Source organism: Ricinus communis, chromosome 7 (genome assembly GCF_019578655.1).
Source record: "Ricinus communis isolate WT05 ecotype wild-type chromosome 7, ASM1957865v1, whole genome shotgun sequence".
Lineage (NCBI taxonomy): Eukaryota > Viridiplantae > Streptophyta > Magnoliopsida > Malpighiales > Euphorbiaceae > Ricinus > Ricinus communis.
In genome coordinates this window covers 12,252,928-12,280,624 of record NC_063262.1, presented here as the reverse complement: position 1 = coordinate 12,280,624, position 27,697 = coordinate 12,252,928, and the positions used below count along the sequence as shown (strand labels likewise).

Genomic DNA, 27,697 nt, shown 5'->3' with positions numbered 1-27,697 from the left:
AGTGGCTTTGCCAGAGTTGATAGTCAATATGCTGAACTCTCCACAGCTTCGTTTAGGTCCTATTCGTTTGATTACGAATGACATCTTATCTAGAACCGTTTTTACATAAAACCTTTTGTCTAGCCTCAAAAGAAAAAATAAAAAATAAATAAAAATATTATATAATATATATATAATAACTATTTTATATTTTATTATAAATTAATTGACATATATTTTATGATTTAAGACTAAACAATATGGATTAATCATCTATTAGTTTGGTGTATAGATAGAGATACACTAAGTCTGAAAAAAAAAATCTAATTTGTAATGAAATTTTTCAGTTAGATTTAGTGTACATATACAATTATTAAGAGATTGATATATATATAAATAAATATTTTATATTTTATTATTTAAAAATAAATATATATCAATTATAGAAACATATATCATACTTACACGGCCATCCTAACTTTTCTTTGTGAGGTATAAATAAACATTAGATTTCACAATCAAATAGTTTTAATTTTCTTTAAACATTGATAGAAGTACAGTAATCTTTCATTTAGTGGATTTTATTTTTTTATTTCAAAAAGTTAGTCATTTATTCATATGTTGATTATAAATAAAAATATAAGATAAATTTTTTAAGAGAATTAATCAAATTCTCAATATTTCTAATTATTTGTCATATTTTAAAAAGAACAATAATTTAAAATATTTTTTCATGTCTTCATAAATCTTTTCTTATTTCAATCTTAATATATTATAAATATATTTTAACTCTTTATTTAATTTATTTTACTACTATGTACATGTTATAATAATATTACTTCTTTTATTTTTATTCAAGATTCACATAAAAAGAAGAAAAAAGATAATGGCGAACTAAGAGACGGTTGAGAAAGAAAGAGAAATCAAAAGCGTGCTGAGATGTCCATAGTGAACACAACTAAAAGACTTTGAAAATGTACTTTTGTTGAAAAGAAACAAAAAATAATAATAATAATATTTACTTTCTAATTTCTAGATGCTTATGGGTAAAGTTCTCTCCGCTTTAGTATTTAATTCACAAAATGATTGTCTGGAGATATGTTCACTGTCTCAAATTTAAATTAAAAAAAAAAAAAAAAGGAAATAGATAAGAAGACAAATTAAAAATGGAAAGAAAGATTGGTGCAGTCAAACTTGGAATAAAATATAAGGGGATTGTTTCAAAGACTTTTGAACTTTTGTTTCTTTCAAAACCCGCATAAATATTGGGGCGTTGGGTTATTTTAATTACAGATCATTAATTAAAATTAAGTGGCAATTGAATAAAAGAGAATTTGAATGAAATGATTTTGTGTTTGTGCTGGTACGCGGGAGCATTTGCACGGTTCAGTTTAAAATTAAATTAAATTAAATTTATTAAATATATCAAATCAATTTTAAAATAAATTAAATTGAAATAAATTTATAATCAAATCAGATTATTAAATTATATGTAAATATAAGATTACAGTAATTGAGTCATTTAAAATAATTAAAAATATTTATTTTAGTTTATTCAATTCAATTAATTTTTTAATATAAAATCGAATCGAATCGAACTGAAACAGTTTGGTTCGATTTTAGATTTTTAAGATGTGTCAGTATTCTATCAATTCTAAACTTAAAAGTCACAGCGCACTTTTAGTATTACACGAGAAAAAATATTTTAATTTTTTGTTAAGTTTTATAATTATTTTTAAAAAATGAAATAAATTGATGTTTCTTTTATGAATTTGTTAAATCAGAAAATTCCTAAATTTAATGTTTTAACAGCTATCAATAATCTCAAATGGATACTTAATACGAATCTAAGTGTAGTGCTACAAAACTGATAATCTATAAATGCCATAACAAGGGTAAAAAGAAAGCCTTTCTGGACTTAAAAGGAAGAAAAAACCTATTATTATTATTTAATTTGAAATATTATTATTATTATTATTATTATTACTACGACAAGGAGGATGAGTCATTACCCTTGTTATAAGGTAAAGGTTTTAAACTATTGAATTTTTCAGTTTTATTTTATTAAAATTTTAATTTTAATTTTATTTTATTAAATTTTTATTTTATATTGAAAATTTAATGATCCTTAATAAAACTAAAAATAAAAGTACTAATATTTAATAGAATAAATAAAAATCTCATAAAATATATAAATTTTTTAATAAAATTAAAATTAAAATTATAAAAATTCAAAAAAATAAATTAAAATTTTACTAATTTAATAAAATAAAATAAAATAAAACAGAAAAATTTAGAAGATTAATAAAAAGGATTTTCCCCTAAAGTAAAAATACGTAGGTGGGGCATCAACATTTCAAAACATAATTTTTTTAACTTTTGCTCTTTTTATTATTGTAGACTTCTCTTTTGATGTTTAATATCAGTTTTGCTATGACATTATCATCAAAAATTTATTTCTTTTAATTATAAATAATTAATTGATATTAGCTTAATTGATTAACTTATTTTAGTTCTTTTATAAATTTAGACTAACAATTTACTCATATTATTTTATAATTATTTTATATTAAAAAGTTTGTCTTATATACTATATATAATTTAATTTATAACTATATTAGTATAAAAAATATCTTTATGATATTTTTATTTTCAGCTATATTAAATTATATATATATCTTTATAAATTTTTTATATTTCTTATATGTTAAGATAAGAAAACATAAAAGGTATATGTATTTATCAATTTTCATTTTTTTGCTTATTATTAAACTAATCAATTTCTATAAATCATATAATAATTGTTCTTAATAAATTTGAGTGCTATAATTTTACTATTTATCTCTTATTATTATATTTTTTTTATTATCGTATATATAAAGATCAAAACTTTTTTTTACTATTTATTATATTGAACCAATGAAATTTTTCAACATATTTAACTGTTTTTATTATTCAAATTTAACATTCTTATTCTTTTGTTTTATATTATTATTTTTCATTTTTACATGTATGAATATAAACATTATAAATATAATAAGATTATTATTATTATTATTATTAATTATTATTATGTAATAGCTATAATAATTATTATATTTTTATTATGATCAAATTTCAAGAATAATTATATTTAAATAGGTTATTAATCTTTTCATATTCATTATTAGCATTTAAAATCACACTTAATTATTTTATAAATAGTTATTATTAGTATTTTTATGAACATACCACATTAGAGCCAAATGTCATTTTTTTTAATAAAAAATAATGTGACATGAATTTATAAAATTCTGCCATATAAAATAGTATATTTTATATTTACAGTATACTATATACAGATTATTAATTGTCATAAAATTCATGTATATAGTTTTAAATTATATATATAACTTAAAGTCAAATAGTTAAATTTCATAATTATCAAGTCCTACTTATTAATATTAAAAAATAAATAGAAGTCTCTAACAAATAAAAGTAATATATTTTGTTAATCAATTATTATTACTATATATGATTGGCTAATTAACTATCGAATTATATAAATAAATTATTGAATTAAAATAATATAAATTGCTATATGTTTATAAAATAACATACACCTATAGCACAATTTATATATTATAGTTTCATGTTTGATGTAATTGTACCTAAAAGTTTCATTTGTTTGAGCACCTACTATGGTGATGGCTCACTAAACTAAGCAGTGATTTGGAATAATGGAGACCATAAACCTACCTTTCCAAACATGATGAAATGAGTATTTTTAGAAAGATAAAATAGTAAGTATAATTCATTATATGAATAGTATTATATTGATTGAGTAAATATCTATAAGATAAAAATTAAAATGATTAATGCAATAATATAATTAATAAAAATAATTATTTAATTAATTATTACATAAATGTTAAAAATCCTCCAATACCCTTTGTATTTTTCCCAACTTTTTAGCACCCAAAAAGAAATGGAAAGAAGAATAAATTATTTGTTGTGTGATTACACATTGTTCTTTCCCCTTATGTTATTATTATTCTCAATGAGTCCTAGAAGGACCAACATCATATATCATTATCAAGTAGTGTGTAATGTGGGGTGGATTCAAACTTCAAAGATATTAATTATTATTTTCTTCTTTTGGTGGGTCAGTTTGACTGCCAATGCCAAGTCATAAATACAAAAGGATAAAAGGGTATTGGGGGGGGCGGGGGGGGAAGAAGGAAAGGTTTGGGGGACCATTTCCCATCTCTCACATTTCTATATTATTAGTTGCAATCTCTTAATCTCTTTACCTATGGCCCCATTTTTGGCCCTCTCCACTCTCTAGTGTTTCTATGCTGGTGTTCTCTTCTCATTCCACCAACTAAGATTGCACTTTTGCCTCTCTCTCTCTCTCTCAGCTCAAAAAGACACTCTTTAGACATTGGCTACTGCTAGAGAAGGTGCTATGCTTGCTAAGTGCTAACCTTTTCTCTTACCTTTCCAATCACTTTCTTTTTCTTCGATTCTATTATTCTTTTTATATGTTTTCTTTTTTATTTTTCAAAGCCATTATAACTCAGTTCCACATTTCAATGTATGCTTATAGCATCAAGAATCTGAATTGATAAATAAAGAAAAAGACCTCTCCTTTCACCTTAATTCTGTCCATTGTTTTTAATTGAAGAGTGTTCTTTGAGGGAACTGCCCATAATCTTGCATTCTCTGTAACAAGCTGTCTTCTTCTCATGACCTCTCTGATGCACTTTTAGGAGTGGTGGATGTACTTTCAGACTACCCATTTCTTAAGTTTTCAGGCAGTACCATCAATAATCTACCAATTTTTCTTTTTTCCTTGTTGAATTTGTGTGGCTTTCTGCTATGAGAGAAGCTGAAATGACTATACCCCACTTGTTCATTTGCCCAATTAGTCTAGACTTGTTCAGAGATCCAGTGACTCTATGTACAGGCCAAACCTATGATAGATCAAGCATAGAAAAATGGCTTGCTGCAGGTAATTTCACATGCCCTGTTACAATGCAGAAGCTTCATGATCTTTCCATGGTTCCTAATCACACTCTTCGCCATTTGATTAATGAGTGGCTGCAGATGGGTCCTCAATTTGATCCTGATCATCATCATCATCATCATCCAGTGACCATCAATGATTCTTTAGCTTCACTTAAACACCACCTTCAATCTCATGAGTCTACCTTGGAGAAGAAGTTTCAATCACTTCAAAGAATCCAAGCTTTATCAGAAGAGTCAACAACAAGAATTTTGTATTTGCTCCAACTGGGCTTCTTTCCTTTGTTGTTGGAACTTCTTTTTCAAGAAGTGGTCTCTGAAATATCCCAAGAAAGCATCAATTTTTCAGAGCACGCACTCAGTTGTGTTCTAAGATTACTTCCTTTCGCCCAATATGAGTCTTTAAACATGCTAAAAGAAGAATCCAAGTTGCAATCCTTCAAGAGTTTGCTTGAGCATGGCACTAGCAAGATGAAGGTGGGTTTGTGTCATCTAATAGAGGCAATATCATCATCTTCAGATACAAGAGAGTTATGCTCTATACTTGGCCAAAATCACGGACTATTACAAGGGCTAGTTCTTCTTGTTCAAGACAATTGCGAGGCACCTGAGGCAGGAATAAAAGCCATATCTGCATTATGCTCATCGGAATCAAACAGAGATAATATGGTTCAAGGAGGTGTGTTGAAAGGACTCCTAACATATATTTCTAATGCAGAAAGATGCCATAGAAATCTAATATCAAGAGCAATGGCTACAATTGAGCTTCTTCTAGAATTAGACACTGCAAAAGAGGCAGTGATAAATAATCCAGATGGCATTGGTGCTTTAGTTAAGATGGTTTTCAGGGTATCTGATCATGAAGGCAGTGAAAGTGCTGTTAGATCACTCATGATTCTATGTGGTGATTCATTACAGGCTAGGGAAGAAGCAATAAGTGCTGGAGTTTTGACACAGGTTCTATTGCTTTTGCAGAGCCAGTGCAGTGGTAGGACCAAAACCAGAGCAAGAATGTTGCTTAAGCTGCTAAGATCCAAGTGGAATGAACAACCAAAGAATATTGTTTAGGTCAGAAAAATTAATGAGATGTTTTTGATGTTTATGTGGGGTCTTGTTTGATATATGGTGTAAAAAGAAAAAAAGAAGTGTAATCTGTGTAAAGAAACAATTTGCAAATTTATCTTTATATTTGATGCATTAGATAATAATAATTGAATTCAATTAAAATGATATGTATATTATGATTGTATGGATAAAAAGAATTGATAAAAAGGGAAGATATAAGAAAAGAATGAGAAATGATAAAATAAAATTATAAAGTAAAAAGAGATATTTTAATCTTATAAAACATACAAATATAGATTTATTTAAAAATATTATCTATTTTCGTTGGAACTTAATCTAGTCGTAATTAATTTTATGAATTTAATTAATAAAAATTTGAATAATTTTATTTCAACCAAACGCATCATAATCAAGTTCATAAAATTTATTTCACCTAAACATAATGTTACAATTATATGTCTAATGATTGAGTATTCTGTATTCTAATGGTTCATGCTAGAAATAGGAAAAAGTATTCTAGAGGTTCCATTTTAGAAATTTGTTTGAGATAAGAGTACATGCCAAAAGGTTTTCTACAATTTCATGCTTGTTAATGCAATTTCCAGAAGACAAAATGCTGTATTAAACCAAGTTATCATAGGGCATAGCAGAGCTCTTATTATGTAACATTAAGACTGCATTTGGTTGAAATCTTATATGAAATTTAATTTGATATAATAAATATAGAATTCATTTCAAATAAAATGATTTTATAATTGGTTTAAGTGCAGAATCAATTTACTATTTTAGTTTTTTCAAAAGTAGCATTCAAATATGTTATGTTGTAATTTAAGTTTTTTTTTTTTAAAAAAAGTTGAGAGTAAAATATTTAATTAGGAGCGTTTTTGTCATAACAAAAAAACCATAAATTTAAAATCCAGCTATTGAAATTGATAAGATTTGGTTTATTTATAGCTAATCACATGAATTTTATAAGAAAAAATCTTAAATAAAGTTACAGTTATATCAAATATATTAAATTTTTGTACTTATTTTATCGCACTTTAATATATTAATTTTAATTTATGAATGGATGAAAAAATTTAAATTATTTTGATTGTCATCATTAATTTTTATAAATCTCTTTAAAAAATTTGCTAAAAGCTATAATATCAAAATAAGGAAGAGCTCCTCATAGTTTAACAGGGTAGACAGAATTGTAGAGTATTAATTGTATTTGGCTGAATTGATGATTCAGACATCCCAAAAGAACATGACCAAGCATTAGTGATATAAAGGAAAAGGAAGGGGATGATATGCCCCTCACCAATGCAAATACTCACCTTAAAAAGACACTATTTTGGTTTTTGTTTTTGTTTTTTTGGGCCCTAATATTCACCCAAAATAGCTGGAAAGAAGTTTGGCATTGTCCCAGAGATACAACAGAATTAGCTGTTCCTCAGACCTCATCCGATGCATGCCATTTTGATGATGGGACGGACTTTCAGAGAAACCGGTGGATTTGTCTGCACATTGTTTTGGTAGGAAGTTCAGTTATGGAGCACATATTTGGCACGCCAAACCAACCTAAAAAATGAGTTAAGTAGTCTTCTGGTTCTAGATCTTTGCTTTTGTTAAAAGGACACACAGTGTCCACAATCAAGCGTAGTGTGCCTGCCCTTTCAAAAAATAATAAAGTAAGTACCCAAAATACATAAATATGGTTTCATGGTTTTTCAACTTTAGTTACATATTTCTTTTCTTTTTCTTTTTTATTTATATATAAATTAATGTACGTAGTTTAATCCGTTATTACCATTAGTCTATTGATACATCAATAAAAGAAATGATTCATATTTATCCGAATGATTTCATTGTTCTTCAATTTTAACTACATTTTATTTTATAGATCAATATATGTGATTTAGTATATAATTATCACTACATATGACATCTACATAATAGAAAAAATATGTCCGATCAGTAAAAATAATTTATTCATATTATTCAAATGTATGCCATATTAGGAAAAAATTATTTATTAATATACATACTATTTTATCCAAAAAATACATAAAGTTTAAAATGGTCAAACTACAGACATATCTTTTTATACTTTTTTCTAAAATTAAAGCAGCAGTGGGCAAATATTCCTCTTTAAAAGATTCAAAATGGTCCAAAAGGCAAAAAAAAAAAAAAAAAGGGTCTCCCTTTTCGGCAGGTAAACAAGCAAACATGGGAGATAGCATTTTCCTTTTCCCCAGGCAGAAGGCAAAAGAAGAAGAAAATGTTGCACACTTCCACTCTAGCTATGGGACATTACCAAACAACAATCCATTCTTTTGTATCAAATGTCAAAAAGTGGTGTCTCCACTTTCAGAAATCCACAACAACAGAATCATTTCTATGCAGATTAAAAAAAAAGGAAAAAAAAAAATTCTCACTAACACCAGAAATACAGCAATAACAAAAGGCTTTTCCTACTAAAGTTGTTCCTCAGCATGGACAGAAATTAATTAAATTGATGGCCTACAATACCATAGCAAATGCCAGAAATTGCCATTATTCGATATGTAGAATGACCAGAAGCCAAAACGAACTGGAAGAGCATAAAAAGTATATTGAAAACTGAAAGACGAGCAATTGTCAAACAACAGATTGGTATGTATCTTGAGCTTGAACATTATGTTTAAACTGCTTTACCAAAACACTTTACAGTTATATGGTCTAGGATTATAGACAGACAAGACTATACCACAGTAATCTTGGTATGAGCACCCGAATACAGAAACTAAAAAGGTGAAAAATTAGTGTATAAAACGGTATTAGAATATTGTAAAAATGTTTCTTGTCAACACAAATTTTCAGTTCCTATGTGCTTCATCATGTGCAACTATTGACCAAACAATGAAGGATGGCCGTACTATTGACGCTTTCTGAACTTTGCATAAATATTTCCCATTTCTAGGAAAGAGTGATGAAGCGTTTCAAGGAACTGACCAAACTTGGAGGCCAATGTTTAGTCTCTTTTACATATGAAATGTCTGTGTAGTGAGGATCAAGCAGAGTTGCAATTGTAAACTGATTTTCAGCTAGCAGGGGTGCATGCTTGTCCACATATAAGGCTGCTGCAAGGGCTGCATGTACTTCTGTCAAGCACCCCAAGGAACAACAGTTAAATGGGAGAACATCAAATGAAGAAAAACCAGAATAAATAAATAATATCTAGAATATTTAAGTTCAAACATTTCTGCTCCGAACTCTCATGGAGCCTGGAAATGAAACATCTTAGAAAATACCAGGATAACCCTTCAAAGATATGGAAACATCTTCCATCTCAGCAATTGCTTCTTGTTTGTCTCCAACCTCATAAAGGGCCAGTGCTCTGCCAACTCTTGCATATTCCGAGAAAGCAAAGTCCTTGTAGTTTTCAACCACCTATAATAATATGTGGGAGTGATGTTACTCGTGATAAAATATCTGATTTATACATGAAAGTTGAAACAAGAACATGCACTATGTCAAGAAGGAAAAAGAAGCTACTAATATCACAAACCAAGTTTTACTTCATGATAAATACGAAATAACTAGCACAGAGAAACTTCAACATGGGGATTCAAAAGATAACTGCATTATTCAATGAAGTAATATTGTGGTAGAAGAAAGCAATTGTGATAGTCAAAATCGGCATCATAAGCATATGGTTGATGGTATCTACATTATTTACATGATCAGGGGAGTGTGCAGCAATGTGCACTTTGATGAATAAAAATTTTACATTTGAGAACAAAATGAAATATAATGATTTGTATTGTCAGCATTATAAAGCAATGAGAAACATTTTGATGCCAATCGGTTTAGCATGTGCAATCGCATCTGTAACTTGCATCCATCAGTTAACTGGCAATAGTTGTTGCCAATTATAAAGTAAACAGCCAAAACAGATAACGAAAAGGGAATTGCTAGAATCAAGATAAGCACAATGTCTATGATTATCTTTTGTTTCTGTTTTTTTTTTTTCCCCTTTCCCCTTACAGTTTCTATTATGCAAAAATCCAGAGTCGTTTGGACCATAGCACATGCAATATCTGTTAAGCTAATTAATACAGCTATATAGCTATCCAATGACCCAAAAAGCCATAGGAAGAACATTCGTGAAATTGTACCTTCATGGCACAGCTTTTTCAAGGTTACCTACTTGTGTCGGATTGGAAAATTAATGAGCAACTTGATTGGACAATTACGTTATATTGGCACTTTTTGGACACAATCCGTGAATGCATAATTATGTCTGAGATCTGTAGATAAGGCTTTAGAGATATGCACTGTCTTACAATTCTGATATCCTTGCAAAACACAGATGCATTAACAGATGCAGTAAAGCCCCTAACGTATGATATCATTCCCAAAGTTGCAACACATCATTTGAGCTCTAACAGGAATATACCCAACTGCTAGATCAGGGTTACAATGGCAAAAAGGGGCTATAAACTCCCATGCGTGCATCGATTATCCCTTTTGAAACACATCATGGAGAGTATTTATTCAAACTTAGTATACTAGTTAGACATGCTAAATTTATTTTCTATAACCGTGCTTGAAAGAGATTCTAAACATCCATACCAAATGCAAAAAATAAATAAATGACAATGCAAATAAAAGAAACACCTGAGATCAATTTATACCACCCCCTGCCCAGATGGTCGTAAATTCTGTTATCTTCAAAAAAACACTGAAGTAATTAAAGTTCCACCATTGTATTAATATTGTGTTATCAAGTATTGCATTCTATAAAGTTTGTTATAATTGAGGTATCAAGTGGTAAATCAAATTTCTTTATCCAATTAGACGCCATAAGAGCTTAGCTATAGAAAGTGAAGAATTATCTATTAACTTTGAACCAAAGATGACAAAAGAAATGCTCTGCAAGATGAGTTGCACAAATGCTCGAACAAAAACTAGGGAAACATCCTTCCTCCAACAATTACTTCTGCTTCTGCTTCTACTGCTATTATTATTACTACTACTACTACTACTACTACTAAACCAAATGGTCTTTGTGGAATCCTTCACGCCAACCTTAAAAATGCAGCAAAGCACCACCACCATCAATGACATGTTTAACGTTTGATACCGAGAATTCTCACATTGAATTATGGCAAAAACGAGCACAGCAAAATTTCACTTCAATTAAGCAATAGTAATGTTGATTGCGGAAAGTGGGGAAGTGATTTAAATAAGTCAAAGTGGAGAAACTTATCTAGGTGAATTATGATGGTTAGGGCTTAGAAAGGTAGGATTACAATTGGAAGATAAAATGGTTGCAACACAACACAGATAAAGGAGAATTCATTTTCAGCAGCAACAAAAGAAGAGCCTTAAACAAATCATTCTCAAACTCAAATGCTTTGGTTGGAATACATATTCAAAATTTTAATCAATTGAATTCTTGCAAAATCATGTCACTTGTAATCTTGCTCAATTTGAGTCACCTAGGAGCTCAAACTTCAGCAAGAGATATGCACCTACGGCTTGGCTAAGCCTGCGGATGCAGACTATATAGAATTCAATAAAACTGAATTGAATCATTGGGTTTCTATATGTAGACGTGTACTCACAATTTCACGATAAAAAAACCTAAGAAAGGCTAAGAACTTTATATAGATATTTAACTTTGCATAATCTAGATGGAAATGATATCTAATAACTGATAAGATGTCCAAAATTAGGAAAAACAAGAATAAATATTCTAACAATTTCTTGCAGCACAACAATCAATGAAAAGAAAAGGCCAAAAGGGAATACATAAAGAACGAACCAGAGTGAAGTAGGGAAGAGCTGCACTGAAGTCACCTTGAGCCTGCAATTCCCTCCCTTTCTCAAGCAACCCAATAGCCTCAGAAACTCTCTGAGATTTGTTAGCACTGGCATCTTTCTCAGCTTGGCTAACCGGGTCATAGCTCTCTGCTAGTGCTAAAAAGGGTTCAACTTTAACAGTTGGGGAACTTTGAGTAAGAACAAGTGTAGTAGTAGTAGTAGCACAAGTAGCACACAGAGGAAGAGAGAAGAGGAAAAATCGCCTGGTGCTGTTTGAGTTTCTTGGGTTTGGTGTAGATGGAGAGGAAGGGCGTTGCAGATGACAAATAGGTGCCTTACATGCACCCATTCTTGCAGACATCTTCAATTTGTATAATAAAAGTGATAGATATAGCTTAACAAAGTTTTATTTTTGAAATTATATCTTTAAAATTATTCTTTTATATAATGGAATATTAACTTTTATAAGAGAAAGAACAAAATCATTAATTAAACTAACAATATTATTTACACATCATTTATAAAATTTATGACATGAAATAAAATTGTTGGAATGTCAAATAAAGGTATATCATTAAAAAATTAACATTTATAAAATGAATGATATTTTTTTAATCATGTTATTATAGATAAATATACAACATGAACAATAATCGAAAAACATTCAAAATAACAAAATTATAATAAATGTGTATTTCTATTTATTGGTTATTTTAGATAATATGACAACTAAATTGAAAAGAAATTAATTTTAATTAATAAAATAATTCTAAATTTAATTAATTGTCATATGTACACTGTACAACTGTTATAATTATTTTAATAATAAATAAAATATAAATTAAATTTATATTTTAATTTCTTGTAATTATTTATAATATTTTGAAATGTAATAATAAATTAGATATCTGCAAATATTTTTCTTAAATGCTTTTAATATTCTAAGATTTTATCGGCTTTTAAAAAATTATTTGTGTAATAAAATAAAAATTATTTTTAAAATATCTATTAAGTAATATTAAATATTAAAAAAATTAATATTACTAATTTTAGAATAAAATATTATTCTATATAATTAACTAACTTATTGGTTGATAAATATATTAAAACTATAATTTGAAATGTTATTTCTTAGAATTGGAATCATTGTTTAATTAGAAAATTAATATTTTAGTTAATATAATATTAAAATATAATTAAAATATTTTTTCTAAAATTAGAGTCATTGTTTAATTAAATATATAACTTATCTATAATATATGATAGGTTCAAATTATGTATATATATTTAGAATATTTTAGTACTTTAATTGTATGTTCTATATATATAATATGTGAAAATATGTGTTTATTACCTCATTTTAGCTTTATTGTCGAATTTTAGGTATTATTAGTCAAAGATGAAAAATATGAGCTAAAAACTAATAAATGGGCTTTAGTAGAATTGATATTCCAAAAATCTAGAATTAAATACGGGTGGAATACTATTTCCACAGGCCTAGCGAAATAAGTCAAGGTCCAAGGATGATTAATTAAGTCTTTTTTATAATTATGGACTATTATTAGTTATTTACTCAAGTTATGATAGTTAAGAGTTATAGAAGATAACTCTCAGAAGTTTTGTAGTTGGAGAAAGACTCTACAAGAAGAATCTCTACAAGTATTAGAGATCAGATACACAACTGATACATTCACATCTACATCTATCTATTTCTCTCTCTGCACTTCTCTATAATTCATCTTCCACAAACATTTAGTTTAAGTTTTTATTATTCTTTTAAGATCTAAGAAATTTTTCAAGAGTGCAGAGTAAGGACCAATCATCTTCCTACTTGAAGGATTCTAGATTTCAAGAGAACTTTTATTTTGTGTTTTTAATTACAATGGTCATTGGATTAAATATGTCAGGCTAGTTTCTATAAGTGTTTACTTTAACCTTCTTACTAATATATGAACCTTGTTGTTTAATTATTTGATGAATGATTTCTTTACCTTCATATTTTTATTAGTTTCAGTTATTATTATTGGTTGACCATCGTATCAATTTAATAATAGTAATTGTTATAAAAGTATTCAAGTTGAATGTAGTAGAAACACTATCTTTACTTCAATCTATGTTGGTAGAAGAAATTTTAGTTACATCATTAGTTTAAGTAATTAAAGAAAAAGACATGTTACCGTCTCGTTTATTAGATCTGGGCTTAAGGTAAAACAAGAGAATTGCTAAGTAAATGGCTAGGCTAAATACTATTTTTAGAATATAGTTTTCATTATCATAATTATTGCATATTTACTTTATAGTTTATTATATTCATTTTATGAATATACTACTTTCTCAAAATACTGGGTTAGAGTGTTTAATTTTATTTATAGTGTTCTTGTGTGATAGTTAGTCTTTATAATAATGGCTCTACAGTTCCTTATGAGATCGACCTCGTGGTGAACTTACCCTTACTACAGGAACATTTCGTACACTTACGAGTACATATTGATGGATATCAAGTTTTTGACATCGTTGCCGGGAACTGTGTCTAATTTTATATTGATTAATTGTCAAGCTTGTCTTGTATTTTTGTGTCTTGTTTTATGTATTTTTATTTTGTTTTTAAAATTTTAAATCTGAAAATTTTCTTTTGATTTGTATGCCTAGCAGAAAAATTAAATCAGGTGATTTATCAACTCAAAATCTCTACAACTTAAGATTAGTTATTAGAAAGGCAGAGAAGGATCAAGAAATAGAGAGTGAGTTTGTACCTTTAAGGCTAGAAGAAGAAGAGTTTTGAAGAAAAGTTAGAAAAAGAATTAGAAAAAAATGTTGAAATAATGGCTAACGATCAAAGACAAGTTGCAGCTAAAAAGAAAATGCTATGAAGGATTATGCTCGATCTATAATTGGTAACACTACTTCATGCATAATTCTAGGTGATGCATCTAGGAATTATAAACTAAAGAACATTCATTTTCATATGCTTCCTTCATTATATGGCATGCTTAGTGAGGATGCATTAACATTTATTAGAGAATTTTATGTTATAGTTCATACATTCCCATTATCTAGATTAAATAAGGACCAATTAAGGATAATGTGTTTTCCTTACTCATTAAAAGAAAAAAGCAAAGGCTTGGTTAATGACATTGCCTCCTAATTATTTGAGAACTTGGGATAAAGTTTACCAAATATTTATGAGTAAATTTTTTTTGCATTAAAAGACCAAAGAATTAAGGGCTGAAATCTCTGACTTTTATCAAAAGGATACTGAATCCTTTCATGAAGTATGAGATCACTTCAAATCACTTTTATTACAATGCTCACATCATGGATACCCACTTCATGTAACTAACCAATAATTTTATTATGGATGACACAACAGTATCAACATATGGTTGATAATGCGGCTAGGGTGTTATGTTAGAAAAAACTGTTGATGAGGTTTATAATATTTTTGAGATGTTAGGAGCCAACTCACAACAAAAGAGTGTGAGAACAAAAAAAGTAGAAGTGAATGAAGTAGTGTCTAGTAATGAGATGACTATAAAAATAGTTGAATTAACTAAATAAATTTAAATACTTGCTTCAACTAAGAATGTGCCGAACAATGAGGTTTGTGATATATATGGTGTTTATGGTCATGGTGCTAATATTTGCTCATCTTATGAGACTTATGCAGGAAATGATTATGAACAAGTTAATTTGTTGGAATCTTATCAGCCTAGACAACCTAGGGATAACCTATATTCCAACACTTATAATCCAGGTTGGATAAACCATCCAAATTTTTTTTAGAGAAATAATGACCACAATTACTGAGGGACCAAAATCAGCTTCAATATCAAAACCAATAACCTCAATACTCAAGGAATCCAAACCCTCCATTCCAAAATCAAGGAGAAGCCTCTTAAAGAAAACTAAGCTTAGAGAAAATACTTCAATCTGTTATGATAGTTACCCATGATAGTATGGAGATGAATGAGAAGAAAACTGATTGCATTGAAGCTTTAATGAAGCAATTGGAAACTCAAATTAGGTAAAAATTACTGAAGTTGTATATGAAAATAAGAAAAGAAAAATTATCAAATCAACCTGAGCAAGCCAAAACCATCACCATATTCAAAGATGGTAAGTTATTTAATAATAATGTTGAAACTTTAATTGAAAAATATTCTCCTTATGCAAGTATACAAAAAAAGATAGATTAGTTGATATGAAAATAACCGAAGGAGACATACAAAAAGAATGAAGAGTAGAGCCCAATCTTAAGAAAAAAAAAAAAGAAAATGAGATATTTTCAAGATCTAAATCCCATAAAACGATTGAGCCTTATAAACTATTTCATTTCTCAACAGACTAAAAAAAAAAAAAGCAAATAGAATATGTCTTAGAATAAAGAAAAATATCAGCAAAGATGGCTTCAAGCTTATCGGAATATGAGAATTAGAAAAAGCAAATTGAATGATGTTCAATGTATCTCCTTCCAAAATAAAACTCTACTCCGTCCTTTAGAAGTCGCCTAAACGATAGCATCTCTCAATGCTAAGCTCTCCGAGGTTAAAGGACATGAAATGCAATCATAGAGCTTTGAACCACAATCAACCAAATCATTAAGAGAGGTATAAGCCAACGAATCCTACACTCCCTGTTCCCAAAGCTGAAGATGTGGGCTTTTTACTTAATTAAATAAAAAAAATTATTTACGTAAATAGGTGAGTTGGAAAAATATTTCTCCATCTATGCTTTTTCTTTGACAGGTGTAAATTCAACTACACAAGATTGACACTGCTGACTGTTGATATATTTGCAAAGTATGACCGATAATTTGAACAGCGATGTTTCTTTTCTTGTGATACTGATGTTTTTAATTTTTAGATTAAATATTATTTATCTCTTGAAGTTTAGTCTGATGTTTTTAACCACCAATTTAATATTATAATATAATTTTTAAATTTATTATTAAGTATCAAACTCGTCTAAAATTAATTCTATTATCAAATTAGAGTAAAATTTTATTTTTAGTATAAATTACTTTTAGTATTTAATTAAAATAATAAATTTAATATTTATTTATTTATTTATATCTTTTATTTTTAGTATAATTTAATTTTAAAAATATTTATTTTTTTATATTTAATATTATTAAACTACTATATAGTTTAATTTTAATTTCTTAAATAAAATAAATAGTTAAAAATTATTATTTTCATTAGACACTAAAATTAAACTATATTAAAAATAAAAAATTTACTCATGTTAATCTCATTTGAATGGTTGATAAAAAATCTCATTTTTGATATACAAGATTTTTCATGATCTTCTTCATTGATAGTAAATTTGTCAACTTAGTGTCGAAATTATTTTACTAGATTAAGACATGATTGTTTAATTTAATTTTAACTTTTTATATAGTTTAACTATAATATATAATACAAATTACAATAGAATAATATTTTTAATATTAATAACTAAAATTAAATTATATAGTAATTTAATAATATTATTTTAAATATAAGTAGTTTAAAAATATTTAAATTTGTTTGAATTAAATTGTATTAGAAATAAAAAATTAGAGCAAGAAAAAGATATTAAATTTATTATTTTAATTAGACACTAAAACTAACTTGTGCTAAAAATAAGATTTTACTCTAATTTGATAATAAGAATAAGTTTGATACTTGATAATAAGTTGAATGATCAAATTATAATATTAAATTACCAGTTTAGTCTTTCGATTAATACGTAAGGAGGTAGTAGTTAGTTTTATTAAAATTCAACAGAGTTTTAATGCAATAAAAAAATACAGGGACCTACACATATATTAGATCAAACCATTTCTTATTAGAAACACTTGTGGTGACCTTGAAAAACTTCTTTTACTTAACTTTTTATTTTTTAAAAAAAATTCATTAATCATTTTTTTTTTTTAAATAATAGGACGAGTGCCACTTATTTTTTGTTTCTTTCCAAACATTATAATGATAAAAAATAATATGGCTATAGATAAAAATAATAATATTTTTGTAAAAATAATATAGCAATAATTTTACAAATAAAAATTATTTTGACAAATTTTCTATTAAAAGTTATATATGAGATAAATTTTAAATTTTTTAGTTGAGAATTGATAGAAAAACAAGTAGTTTAGACAGAGAAAAGCTAAAAGTTAATATTTATACAAAGTGAAAGATATGTTAATGTCCTCTGACATGTTCTCTTATACCACAAGCTGGATATCTTCTGTTATATCTTGGTCGTTACCTTCTAAATGCGGTTTTGATTAATCGGCTAGGCTCAACATCCTCATCTGTGTTGTTTCTCTTCTTTTGGATTAGAAGGACCGTCAAACAATGCATGATCAAATGCTGAACCCATCATATGTAACGGTGGGAGTAAAGCCATTGTCCAAAAGGTCCAGCTGAAGCCTGATTACATCTAGAAGTAGGGTGTGCTTGTGATATATTAGATTCCTACTGGATGGGTGCAGAGTCATCTGGGATCAAAAAGTCATGTTTGGAGGATATGGAGAGTAGGATGTCCTAGCCTGAGATGGCCCACGAGTGTTGGAAGCACATGTCTGCGATGGCCTAGGCATGGATTCTAATGGCGTAGCAGTTTGAAGGTATAACTGTTGACCATAATATACAATAAGTAGTAGAACATGCACACATGTAGTGGAAAAAGGAATGAAAGGAACTTCCCATCGACGCTCGAGAAAATTTCTTGATTGAGTTCGACGTTGCACAGGCAAAGGTATAGCAATGTCTGCTTCTTTATCAATTATAATATCTGAGAAATTGTGGTTGAGGTTATGAAGGTTGAGGTGGTGGCATGAAAATAAGTCATCGTTGTTGTTGAATAACACAAAACATGATATCATTAATCTGATGGATTTCGTCAACATCATTGCTTAGACGAATATGCTCAATGCCATCTACCTGCAAATGACACTAATAAAATAAAAAAGAGGTATGTTTCACTATCATAATACGGTTGAAAAAGGGTTAAGAAAAAAAGCTGACCCTGCTCCATGAGCACCGCCTGCTGGAGAAATCCATCTCCGGGTCATACGTCGATACCACTCTATGTACTAAGAATGGTAATGGAGTTGTCTACAATTGCTCCAACATTATAAACACGTTGCAATTCATGCATTCCATATGGCAATCCATCTAGAATGCTAACAAGGCCAATTTGCATCCCTAGATTGCAAATTAGTGAAGTGAAGCTCATCGATTTGCAACGGCTGGTTTGGGATGGATTGCTGGAGGCAAAATTGTCATAACACCCAGTCTAGATGGTGCCACTCCATAATGTGCTAGCATATCAATGGGACAATTACTCGCCAAATCTGTTGCCATCCAAACAATATGTTAGGAGATTCTATAAAATGTCATTTGTATATGGCATCCATATGACCTGCAATAGATATGAAAAACTAATCAATACAGTTGTATTAGAAGTACAAAGATATATGTACATATATTTAGAGAGTGAGAGAGAGGAGCTAGTAACTACATCATCAGTTTCTATCAAGTCCAACGTGTATCTTATATTCTTCAGCACATGAGTGGACACCTCAGTAACGATCCGTGCACCGCTCTATCTTTTAAAAGAAATTAATAATTAAGTAACATACGATTAAACTATGTTGAATAATGTTTATGCATACCGAAATCCTAATGGTAGGCCAACATGTGGTGTCTGAACTGACAACGTAGGTGCAATTGATGGTAATCAATCTCATGGCCATAGTTGAAGTAAAAATAATGCACCACCAATCTGATGTGCACTCGGATTTGTGGCCTTACATAACTCTCTATATAACCATGTAAGACATGCTCCACCCCAGCTGTAATGATGTACCCTAGTTAAGTCTTTTAGAAGAGGAGGAATATCAGATTGACCCTTGAAGCAGACTTGTCAATAAACAATATCCCACCAATGATGCGTAGAATGAATACACATGTATGGCGCCGGATAATGTCATCATCTGCATTTGTTGGGAGATCACCAAATTATTCAGTGAGCCACCTCAAGTTCAACTTTGAACCCCTAATGACATTATTAGGTGGCCACACTCCTAACAATCTCTCACATAGATCCATCCAATCATGATGGCCATATCCAATCACCGTTGCACCATCAATTGATAAATCAGTTTGAATAGCCACATCCTGAAGGGTATTTCTCCCTCGGAAAAGTGAAAGGTATAAGTCTCAGGTCTCCATCTCTCGATAATTGTAGTGATAAGATGTCAGTCTAATTGGAAGAACCCAAGGCGAGCTACTCCAAAAAATCTAGTCTATTGGAGCTTGCGGTGAATATGAGCATCGATCTCCTCTATGTGCAATAATGTAGATGCTCGATGACAACATTAGATGAACATCATCGTTATTATTATTAACATCAAAGTGATTTGACAACACTAGATGACATATCATTGTTATTGTTTCCATGTGATAATGTTATTTATATATAAATTCACATGTTTGTTGGTGCCAAACAATTAAATATGGCTGGATATTCTGAAAGTAGTAGAGGTAACAACAATTGGATTCTTCCATCATTCAATGATGATTATGAGATCTAAAAGTATAATGATCGGACGCGAATGACAATTTAGATTTCAAGAATTAGAGGGTTTAGTGCAGGATTTGCGTGCTTGTCATAGTATTGAAACGTTATTCATTAACAATGGCCAGGAAAAATATTTCCAATTATGAGCTTGCAATTAAGAGAATCTGAAAGGAGAATAACCGAATGCTACCTCGTAGGTGTAGGTTCTACATGCTTCATAATGCTAAAGAGCAAGGTAGAGAACTTATTGAATCAGAGGTAAGTAATATTATTAATTATTATAAATCTGCTTTAGATTATGAAATATCATATGAAAAATAAGATTGTAAATTTCTATTTTAATGGAATAAATGTTGAACGAGTTACATTTGCACATATATTAATAATATTAATTTTCATCATCTCATAATAAATGTCAGACATATAATTTGAAGATCTCGCTAATGATCTAAATAAATAAGATTGATGCATGTTACCGTCTTTTTGAAACTCAACTGCATGATGATTAAAATAATATTTATTCAAGTATATTTTAATATGATTATTCTCCTCACGAATCTTAAATAATGCTTTTCGTAATTGATCCACATTAGATCTGTGCATATTAATGCCTTCGCATGAGGTCTTGTAATCAACAGTTCTCTAGCTTCCTCACATAGCATTTATGATTGTCGAACGTGATATGACCATTCATTATTCATGGTATTGTATACAACCTCACTATTATATTGATTAGGATGTAAGGGGTATCTGAATTCATCCTCCAGAGCCCAATAATGGCTGGTTGCTCTAAATATATCACTAGGAGAGTAAAATAGAGGCATATGCACACAATGTCTATTACTCTTTAAATTGTCAAACAATAAGTAATAGATTAGAAATATAGGCAAACAATACGATATAATAATATTGTAAGATTTTAAAGATTATTTGAAACATATTAACAACATTTTGGCAAACAATAAGGTAGAAATTTAATAAAATCACTACTGTCACTATCACTGTAATCAGAGATGTCTATAGACTGTGATGCGCCATAGTCTGTGTTGGTTTTTTTTATCCTTTGTCAACCTAAGCAAGTCGATTGTATTATGAAACTTTTCTAGTCTTGAAGTCATTATGTTAATCTCTAAACGAAGTTGTTGTTTTACTCTAGCCTTCAGCATCCGTTTCCCTAGGCAGATCAGCTAAACAAGGCTTGGGCACTGCTATATCATTGAAACATGCAATATGCTTCAACTTCACGTCATATTTTCCAAAAATGGTTCTATTCAGGTTCAGTTGAAATTATTATATGCTTTCCTATATCTTCCAAATTGGTTGAAAGTTTTCCGATGAAATTGTGATGGACATGTCCAGTATTTAAACATGAATAATATGGACGGTTAATGAATTTTCTCTTCTTCCCATACCATATAGTACCATTAGGATCTATGTATTTGTCTATTAGTTCGACATTGTTTGAACTACTTGCTTTATTCTTTTTTTGGATTCCCTTCTCATCTTAATAATGGTTTTAGAACACCGGAAATATTTAGAATAAAGCAGCAACAATAGTTAGACAAATGCAATCAAATTTGCACCAAATTAGTTAACAATAATAATGTAAATATACTACAAAAAATACACAAACTAGAATACAAAGTTCAATTTTTTCTTGCATTAGTAATAAGACTCCTACTATGCGGACACACCTTGATTTATGTTCGGGTTTATCAAATAATTTGCACATGTATCCTTGCTTATCACCGAGTTTCCAATCCATTTCATTTTTATTCTTAATGTCCTTAGATGACTTTTTTTTAATCGTGGTAACATCTGGAATTAAATCCAAAGGGTGCCCCAAAGGCTGAAAGTTGACTTGATAATATCACCGGAGCAAGGTATTTTTGCAGATTGTAATTTGCCACATGTGCATGTTCGCTTAAATAAGTTAATAACTTGCTAATTTGCGCCTTTTCGTTTGCTCCTGTTATAAGCTGTAATGATAGAGAAAAGGCCTTTTACTCTATCATAAGTCATTACTGAATGTCGTTTTGCCTTGGCCACCCTCTTGTTCAACAAATTCTGCCAATCTTCATAATACACAGCCCCATCTGCAATCTCCTCAAATATGTTGAACGTCGCTCGTAAAAAACATAAACCATCGTTTTATGCATGCCTCGCACTTCCTTTATCATGCCATTCACCGACTCAGCACTCATGATACCATATCGTTTTCCCTTATCTTAAGAACGAGTCCACATATGTAAGGGGATCCTCTCAACCCAACTTTTGGTTTCAAGCTACACTTCGTAGATGCTTTAAATCAACTTTTTAAACTTTCTCTTCTAGTGCTCTTACCCTAAAAACATATAATTGAAGGCAATATTTATCAATTTGCCATGTCAACTTCTTTGATTATAATGTATGTATGTATATAATAGGATGTATTTAAAGGATATATAAGTATCTGATTTTTTAGTGATTCTTTCAATTTATAAGAGATCCCACTAATATATTATTGGAGAGTAAAATCCATGTGAAAACTTTTAACTTATTAGGGAGGCGAAGCTACCATAAATGTTTCTAGCAAAAAGTAAGAAGCGAAGCACGATGATTCAGAGAAGCAGATGAAGATGAAAATAACTGATACTGAGTAAGCCAAATAAAATAACCATATGCAACCTTATACTTGCCTGAACGATGAATGTGCGAAATGCAAGTATCAAGTTGATCCGAGATTGCTAAAGAAATTTGAAAAATAGCCTTGGCATGATGACTCAGGAAAGTGTAGTGGATTAAGGAGACTTTCCAAAAGTGAATGTCTGGATCAATATAGGTAGAGACTGGGTGATCAAACTCACCTTGACTGGATTGAAAAAGAAAAAAGGCCTTAAAAGGATATTCCGACCGAATCCAAGCATCTTTAGTGGCTGATACCTGAGTGCTTGAGCCCATCCTCTAACAAATACCCTGTAGAAGAAAAGACTTTCCTAACAAACTATACCAGACCCATGAAAGATTAGAACTCGAAGTGCCATCCAAGATCAAGGAAGTCCTACAATATTTCCCTTTGAGTAGTTAAGCTAAAAGGGAATCTGGAGTAGTGTATATTCGCTAGATATATTTAGCCAAGAACGCCAGATTAAATCGTGTAAGTCCTTGAAACCCAAACCTCTTGATGATTTCTTGCAGCATAAAGAGGACCATAAGGTCCGATGCATCTTTCTTTCAGTGGAAGTCTATCACCACCAAAAATTTGCTAGTAAAGAAAACACAGTTAGCTCACCCTTGCAGGATCATGACCGTTTGTCTTGGCCATTATAGCATGTGTGTTGCCCAAGACATAAGGGTATAGCTGTTTTTTTCTTTTTTATTTACCATTTCTCATAAAAAATTAAGAAACTGTAGAATTTAAATTAATTCTAAACTGGAAATTATAAATTTTAAAAAATCAACATTATACATTATAATAATTTATATTGCGAAGACTAGGATAGCAGCGACAACTGCTTTAATAAGGATATCGTTACCCGGCTGAGATAGAAAACGTTCTTTCCAACTTTGCATTTTTCTGCTAACTTTAGAAATAAGTACTGAAAAAAAGTATTTTTTTAAAGCAATCAATTACTACTGGAAAACTCAAATACTTGTCTTGATGCTTGATATAAGTTGTGCCGAGGATACCAACAATATGAAGTTAACATTGTAGAGGAATGTTTAGACTAAAACAATGTTAATTTGGCCGGATTAATTTGCTGACTACTGCCATGGGCATAAGTCTGAAGAATATGCTGAAGATGAGAAACCTTTGAGACTAAAGCATTGCAAAAGAAAATAGTATCATCTGCGAAAAGGAGATGGTTAACAAAAGGGTTGTGCCAAGCTATGCGAAGACCTTGGATGGCACCAGAGCATTAAGCTTGAAGACAGAAAGAGGCAAGACCCCCTGCATATAAGAGAAATAATAGAGGACATAACCGGTGGCCCTGACGAAGATCTCTAGAAAGACAAAAATACCTAGTAGGAGTACCATTAATATTAATAACATAAGAAATCGAGGTGATGCATGTTGATAAATAAACTTAATTTGATATTGAAGTCCAACATTAAAAGTGAGACTGCATACTGAACAGCTTTTTGAGGCTAATTAATGAGCACAGTTGAAGGGGCAAATGTTGCTCAATCTAGGGGATGTTTAAGTCTAGTTTTTAATGGTGAAGGTTTCATGTGATTTAGAGTTTCCTATAATAAGTTATGACTGTTTTAGTAACTGAAGGTTAGAGTTAAGAACAACTGTTTTAGAATTAAATTTCGGGTACGAATTTTAAGAGTCTGTTTCAATGTTAAGAGTCTATAAATTGAGATATCATTTTGTAAAGAATGTAAGAGAGATAGAAGAAAATAAAGTAAAAAATTTAATAGAAAGTATTGTATTCTTTGTGTACTCTCTTCTTCCAATAAAAATACCCGACTTTTTCAAGTTGGTATCAGAGTCTCAAGATGAATTATGGGAGTACATCACTGGGGCAAATGCCGCTGCCATGACTTACCAAGTCGAATACGAAATTGGAGTATTCAGATGCATACGTTGCTTGGTGCACAAGATGTGTGGGAATTAATCGAAAACGGCTATACAGAACCGGAGGCTACCGGTACCATGTCAGCAAATCAGTTAAAGGCGTTAAAAGAAATGCGTATGAAAGACAAGACTGCTCTCTATCTCTTGTTCCAAGCGGTGGATGAGTCGGGTTTCGAGAAGATTGCCAGTGCAACGTCGAAGGAGGCGTGGGATTCTTTGCAAACGGCATTCAAAGGCGCTGACCGAGTTAAACAAGTACGACTTCAAGCACTTCAAGGTGAGTTGGAGGCCATGAAAATGAAGGAGTCAGAAGGAATATCCGACTATATCACGCGTGTGCAAACAATGGTGAATCAACTTAAACGCAATGGATAATCCTAACTGATGCAAGAGTTGTGAAAAAGATTTTGTGGTCATTGACAGAAAATTTTGATAATGTTGTTTGCGCGATTGAGGAGTCGAAGAATTTAGAAGAGATAACCATCGAAGATCTCGCTGGTTCTCTTGAGGCGCATGAACAATGAAAGAAGAAGAAGAAACAAGAGTTGCTTGAGGACGCGCTACAAGCCAAGGTGTCTATCAAAGACGAAAAGTTACTCTATACTCAAAACTTTCGTGGTAGAGGGTGCATCAGAGTAGATGATCAGATAAACTGACTGTTTGATTTTTAAGAAATAATAAAACTACTTGCATGAACCTAATACTGAGAGGTAAGCCAAGGCCAAATGACTTGAGGTGAGATGGAGTTGCATAACTTGTCTTCATCATCCAGTCTAGTAGGGCAAAATCTCGTAATGTGTCCTATAATCTCACAATAATAACATATTGAAAATATGCCTTAGTTCATTATAATTTTAAATTAATAAATAATTGGTCAACATACCAAGTATTTAGAGAACATTTTCTGAATATTTGTTTTGTTATGACTTTATATTAGGAATTAGTTTAATATAGCTTGATATTAACAAATAATCTTGTTTATTTATTATATTTTAGCTCTATATAAAGAGCAATGCAATGAATAAAATATATGTAATTTCATATTTTTAGAATAAAATATTTTATATTTTCTTACTCATTTATTATTAAAAATTTATAATAATAGTATCAAAGCTTATTTCTTGAGGGATCTTGTGATTAAAATGAATTTATAAAATTCTTTCATTCTGATTGCACCTCTAGTTTTTTATGGAACAAATTATCAAATGTGGACTGTTATAGTGGAAACCTATCTTGATGCTAATGATATATATGAAAAATTGTTGAAGAAGAATATAAAGTTTCTCCCTTACCAAACAATCCAACTACAACACAAATGAAAAATCATAAGGAGAAGAAGCTAAAAAAAAAGTCAAAAGCAAGATCAAACTTGTTCATGGCTGTCTTAGCCACTAATTTCAATAGGATTATAATGCTAAATACAATTAATGAAAGTTTAAAATTTTTGAAGCAAGAATATGAAGGAAGTGATAGGATTAAAAGAACACAAGTGTTGAATTTGAATTGAGAAATTGAGATGCGAAGAATAAAAGAGTCGAAAACAATCAAAGAATATGCACATAAACTTCTACGTATTGCTAATAAAGTAAGACTTCTTGGTACTAATTTTTCTGATTCTAGAATTATCCAAAATATTTTTATTATAATTCTAGATAAATTTGAGGCTACAATTTCATTTTTAGAAAACTCAAAAGATTTGTTAAGTATCACCTTATTAGAATTATTAAATGCACAACAACAAAGAAGGCTCACAAGACTAGAAAATTCTGTCGAAGGTGCTTTAATAGCCAAATCTCAAAATTACCATATTAGCAAAAATAACAACAAACTTTGCCCTTATTATAAAAAAGATCAATCATCCATAGACTAAGTATTGAGAGGATTTGTACGTCTCAGTAATAATAAGATACTATGAAAGCTACAGCAGAACAGCCTAAAAAAGAAGAGCTATTTATAGCTTCATGCTTTGGCACTTCAAGCTCCATAGAAAGTTAACTAACAGAGAATAGATATATAAATCACATGACAAATGATAAAACTCTTCAAAGAACTTGACACAACATTCAACTCCAAAATCAGAATTGGAAATGGAGCAAATATAATTGTAAAAGGCAAAGAAAGTGTTGTAATTAAAGTCTATAATTATTGAAATTGATAGAAGAGTATTAGTCATTTATAAAAGAAAAATACTACAAGATTTTATTTGAAGATAAAAGTTGCTTGATTAAGGATGCACATAACAAAAAAAGTTTTAGGGTTCAAATGATAAGCAAAAGTTTTGCCTTATACTTAATAGAAGAAAAACAAGTTGACAAGAAAATAAGATTGTCATCCTCTATGAATAACAACAAGTGTATACAAATGTATAAGGAGTATAATCAGCAAGAAAATACACATTTCATTTTTCTCCTCCCAGTTTCAGACACAAAATATGTAGGTTAAGAAAATTAATAAAGAGAAAAGCATGGCTTCTGTAACTACTAAGGTAAGAAGGAGTATATGAAATATGCCTTAGATTATTAGAATTTTAGATTTGATGAATAATTGGTCAATAAACCAAGTCTTTAGAAAATATTTTCTGAATATCTTAATTGTTTTTGTTATGGCTTGATATTAGAAATTAATTTAATATAGCTTAATATTAGCAAATAATTTGTTTGTTATATTTAAAGAGCAATGCAATGAATAAATATATACAATCTCATAGGTTTAAATCAA

At 29.7% G+C, this 27,697-nt stretch overlaps 2 protein-coding genes and 1 non-coding gene across 4 annotated transcripts; 1 reads left to right on the top strand and 2 right to left on the bottom strand.

The window, feature by feature from the left end:
* Positions 1–4,197: 4,197 nt before the first annotated feature.
* On the top strand, positions 4,198–6,213 carry LOC8263081 (U-box domain-containing protein 26). 2 transcript variants are annotated; one of them, XM_015723842.3, is made up of 2 exons: positions 4,831–4,972; positions 5,068–6,213. In XM_015723842.3, the coding sequence occupies exon 2, from the start codon at positions 5,068–5,070 to the stop codon at positions 6,052–6,054; it is 987 nt and encodes a 328-aa protein (XP_015579328.1). In that variant the 5' UTR covers positions 4,831–4,972; the 3' UTR covers positions 6,055–6,213. The 2 variants fall into 2 exon arrangements, with proteins under 2 accessions (XP_002526642.1, XP_015579328.1); XM_002526596.4 differs by having other exon boundaries at positions 4,198–6,213.
* A 2,460-nt stretch (positions 6,214–8,673) lies between these two features.
* LOC8263080 lies at positions 8,674–12,241 on the bottom strand. The gene is made up of 3 exons (XM_002526595.4): positions 11,849–12,241; positions 9,330–9,468; positions 8,674–9,179 (listed from the first exon to the last, which is right to left on the bottom strand). The coding sequence occupies exons 1-3, from the start codon at positions 12,206–12,208 to the stop codon at positions 8,995–8,997; spliced, it is 684 nt and encodes a 227-aa protein (XP_002526641.1). The 5' UTR covers positions 12,209–12,241; the 3' UTR covers positions 8,674–8,994.
* A 2,821-nt stretch (positions 12,242–15,062) lies between these two features.
* On the bottom strand, positions 15,063–15,170 carry LOC112536092. Its single transcript, XR_003080158.1, has one exon. It is a non-coding gene; the product is annotated as a small nucleolar RNA R71 (small nucleolar RNA).
* Between the last annotated feature and the right edge of the window lie 12,527 nt (positions 15,171–27,697).

What these genes read in the sequence shown, in the direction of transcription:
- LOC8263081 (XM_002526596.4), top strand. Translation starts at nt 4,840, where the DNA reads ATGAGAGAAGCTGAAATGACTATACCCCACTTGTTCATTTGCCCAATT.
- LOC8263080 (XM_002526595.4), bottom strand. Translation starts at nt 12,208, where the DNA reads ATGTCTGCAAGAATGGGTGCATGTAAGGCACCTATTTGTCATCTGCAA. An exon ending in CTCTTCCCTACTTCACTCTG is followed by an intron (nt 9,469 to 11,848) that starts GTTCGTTCTTTA and finishes ATATTATTATAG; the next exon opens with GTGGTTGAAAACTACAAGGA. An exon ending in ATCTTTGAAGGGTTATCCTG is followed by an intron (nt 9,180 to 9,329) that starts GTATTTTCTAAG and finishes GGTGCTTGACAG; the next exon opens with AAGTACATGCAGCCCTTGCA.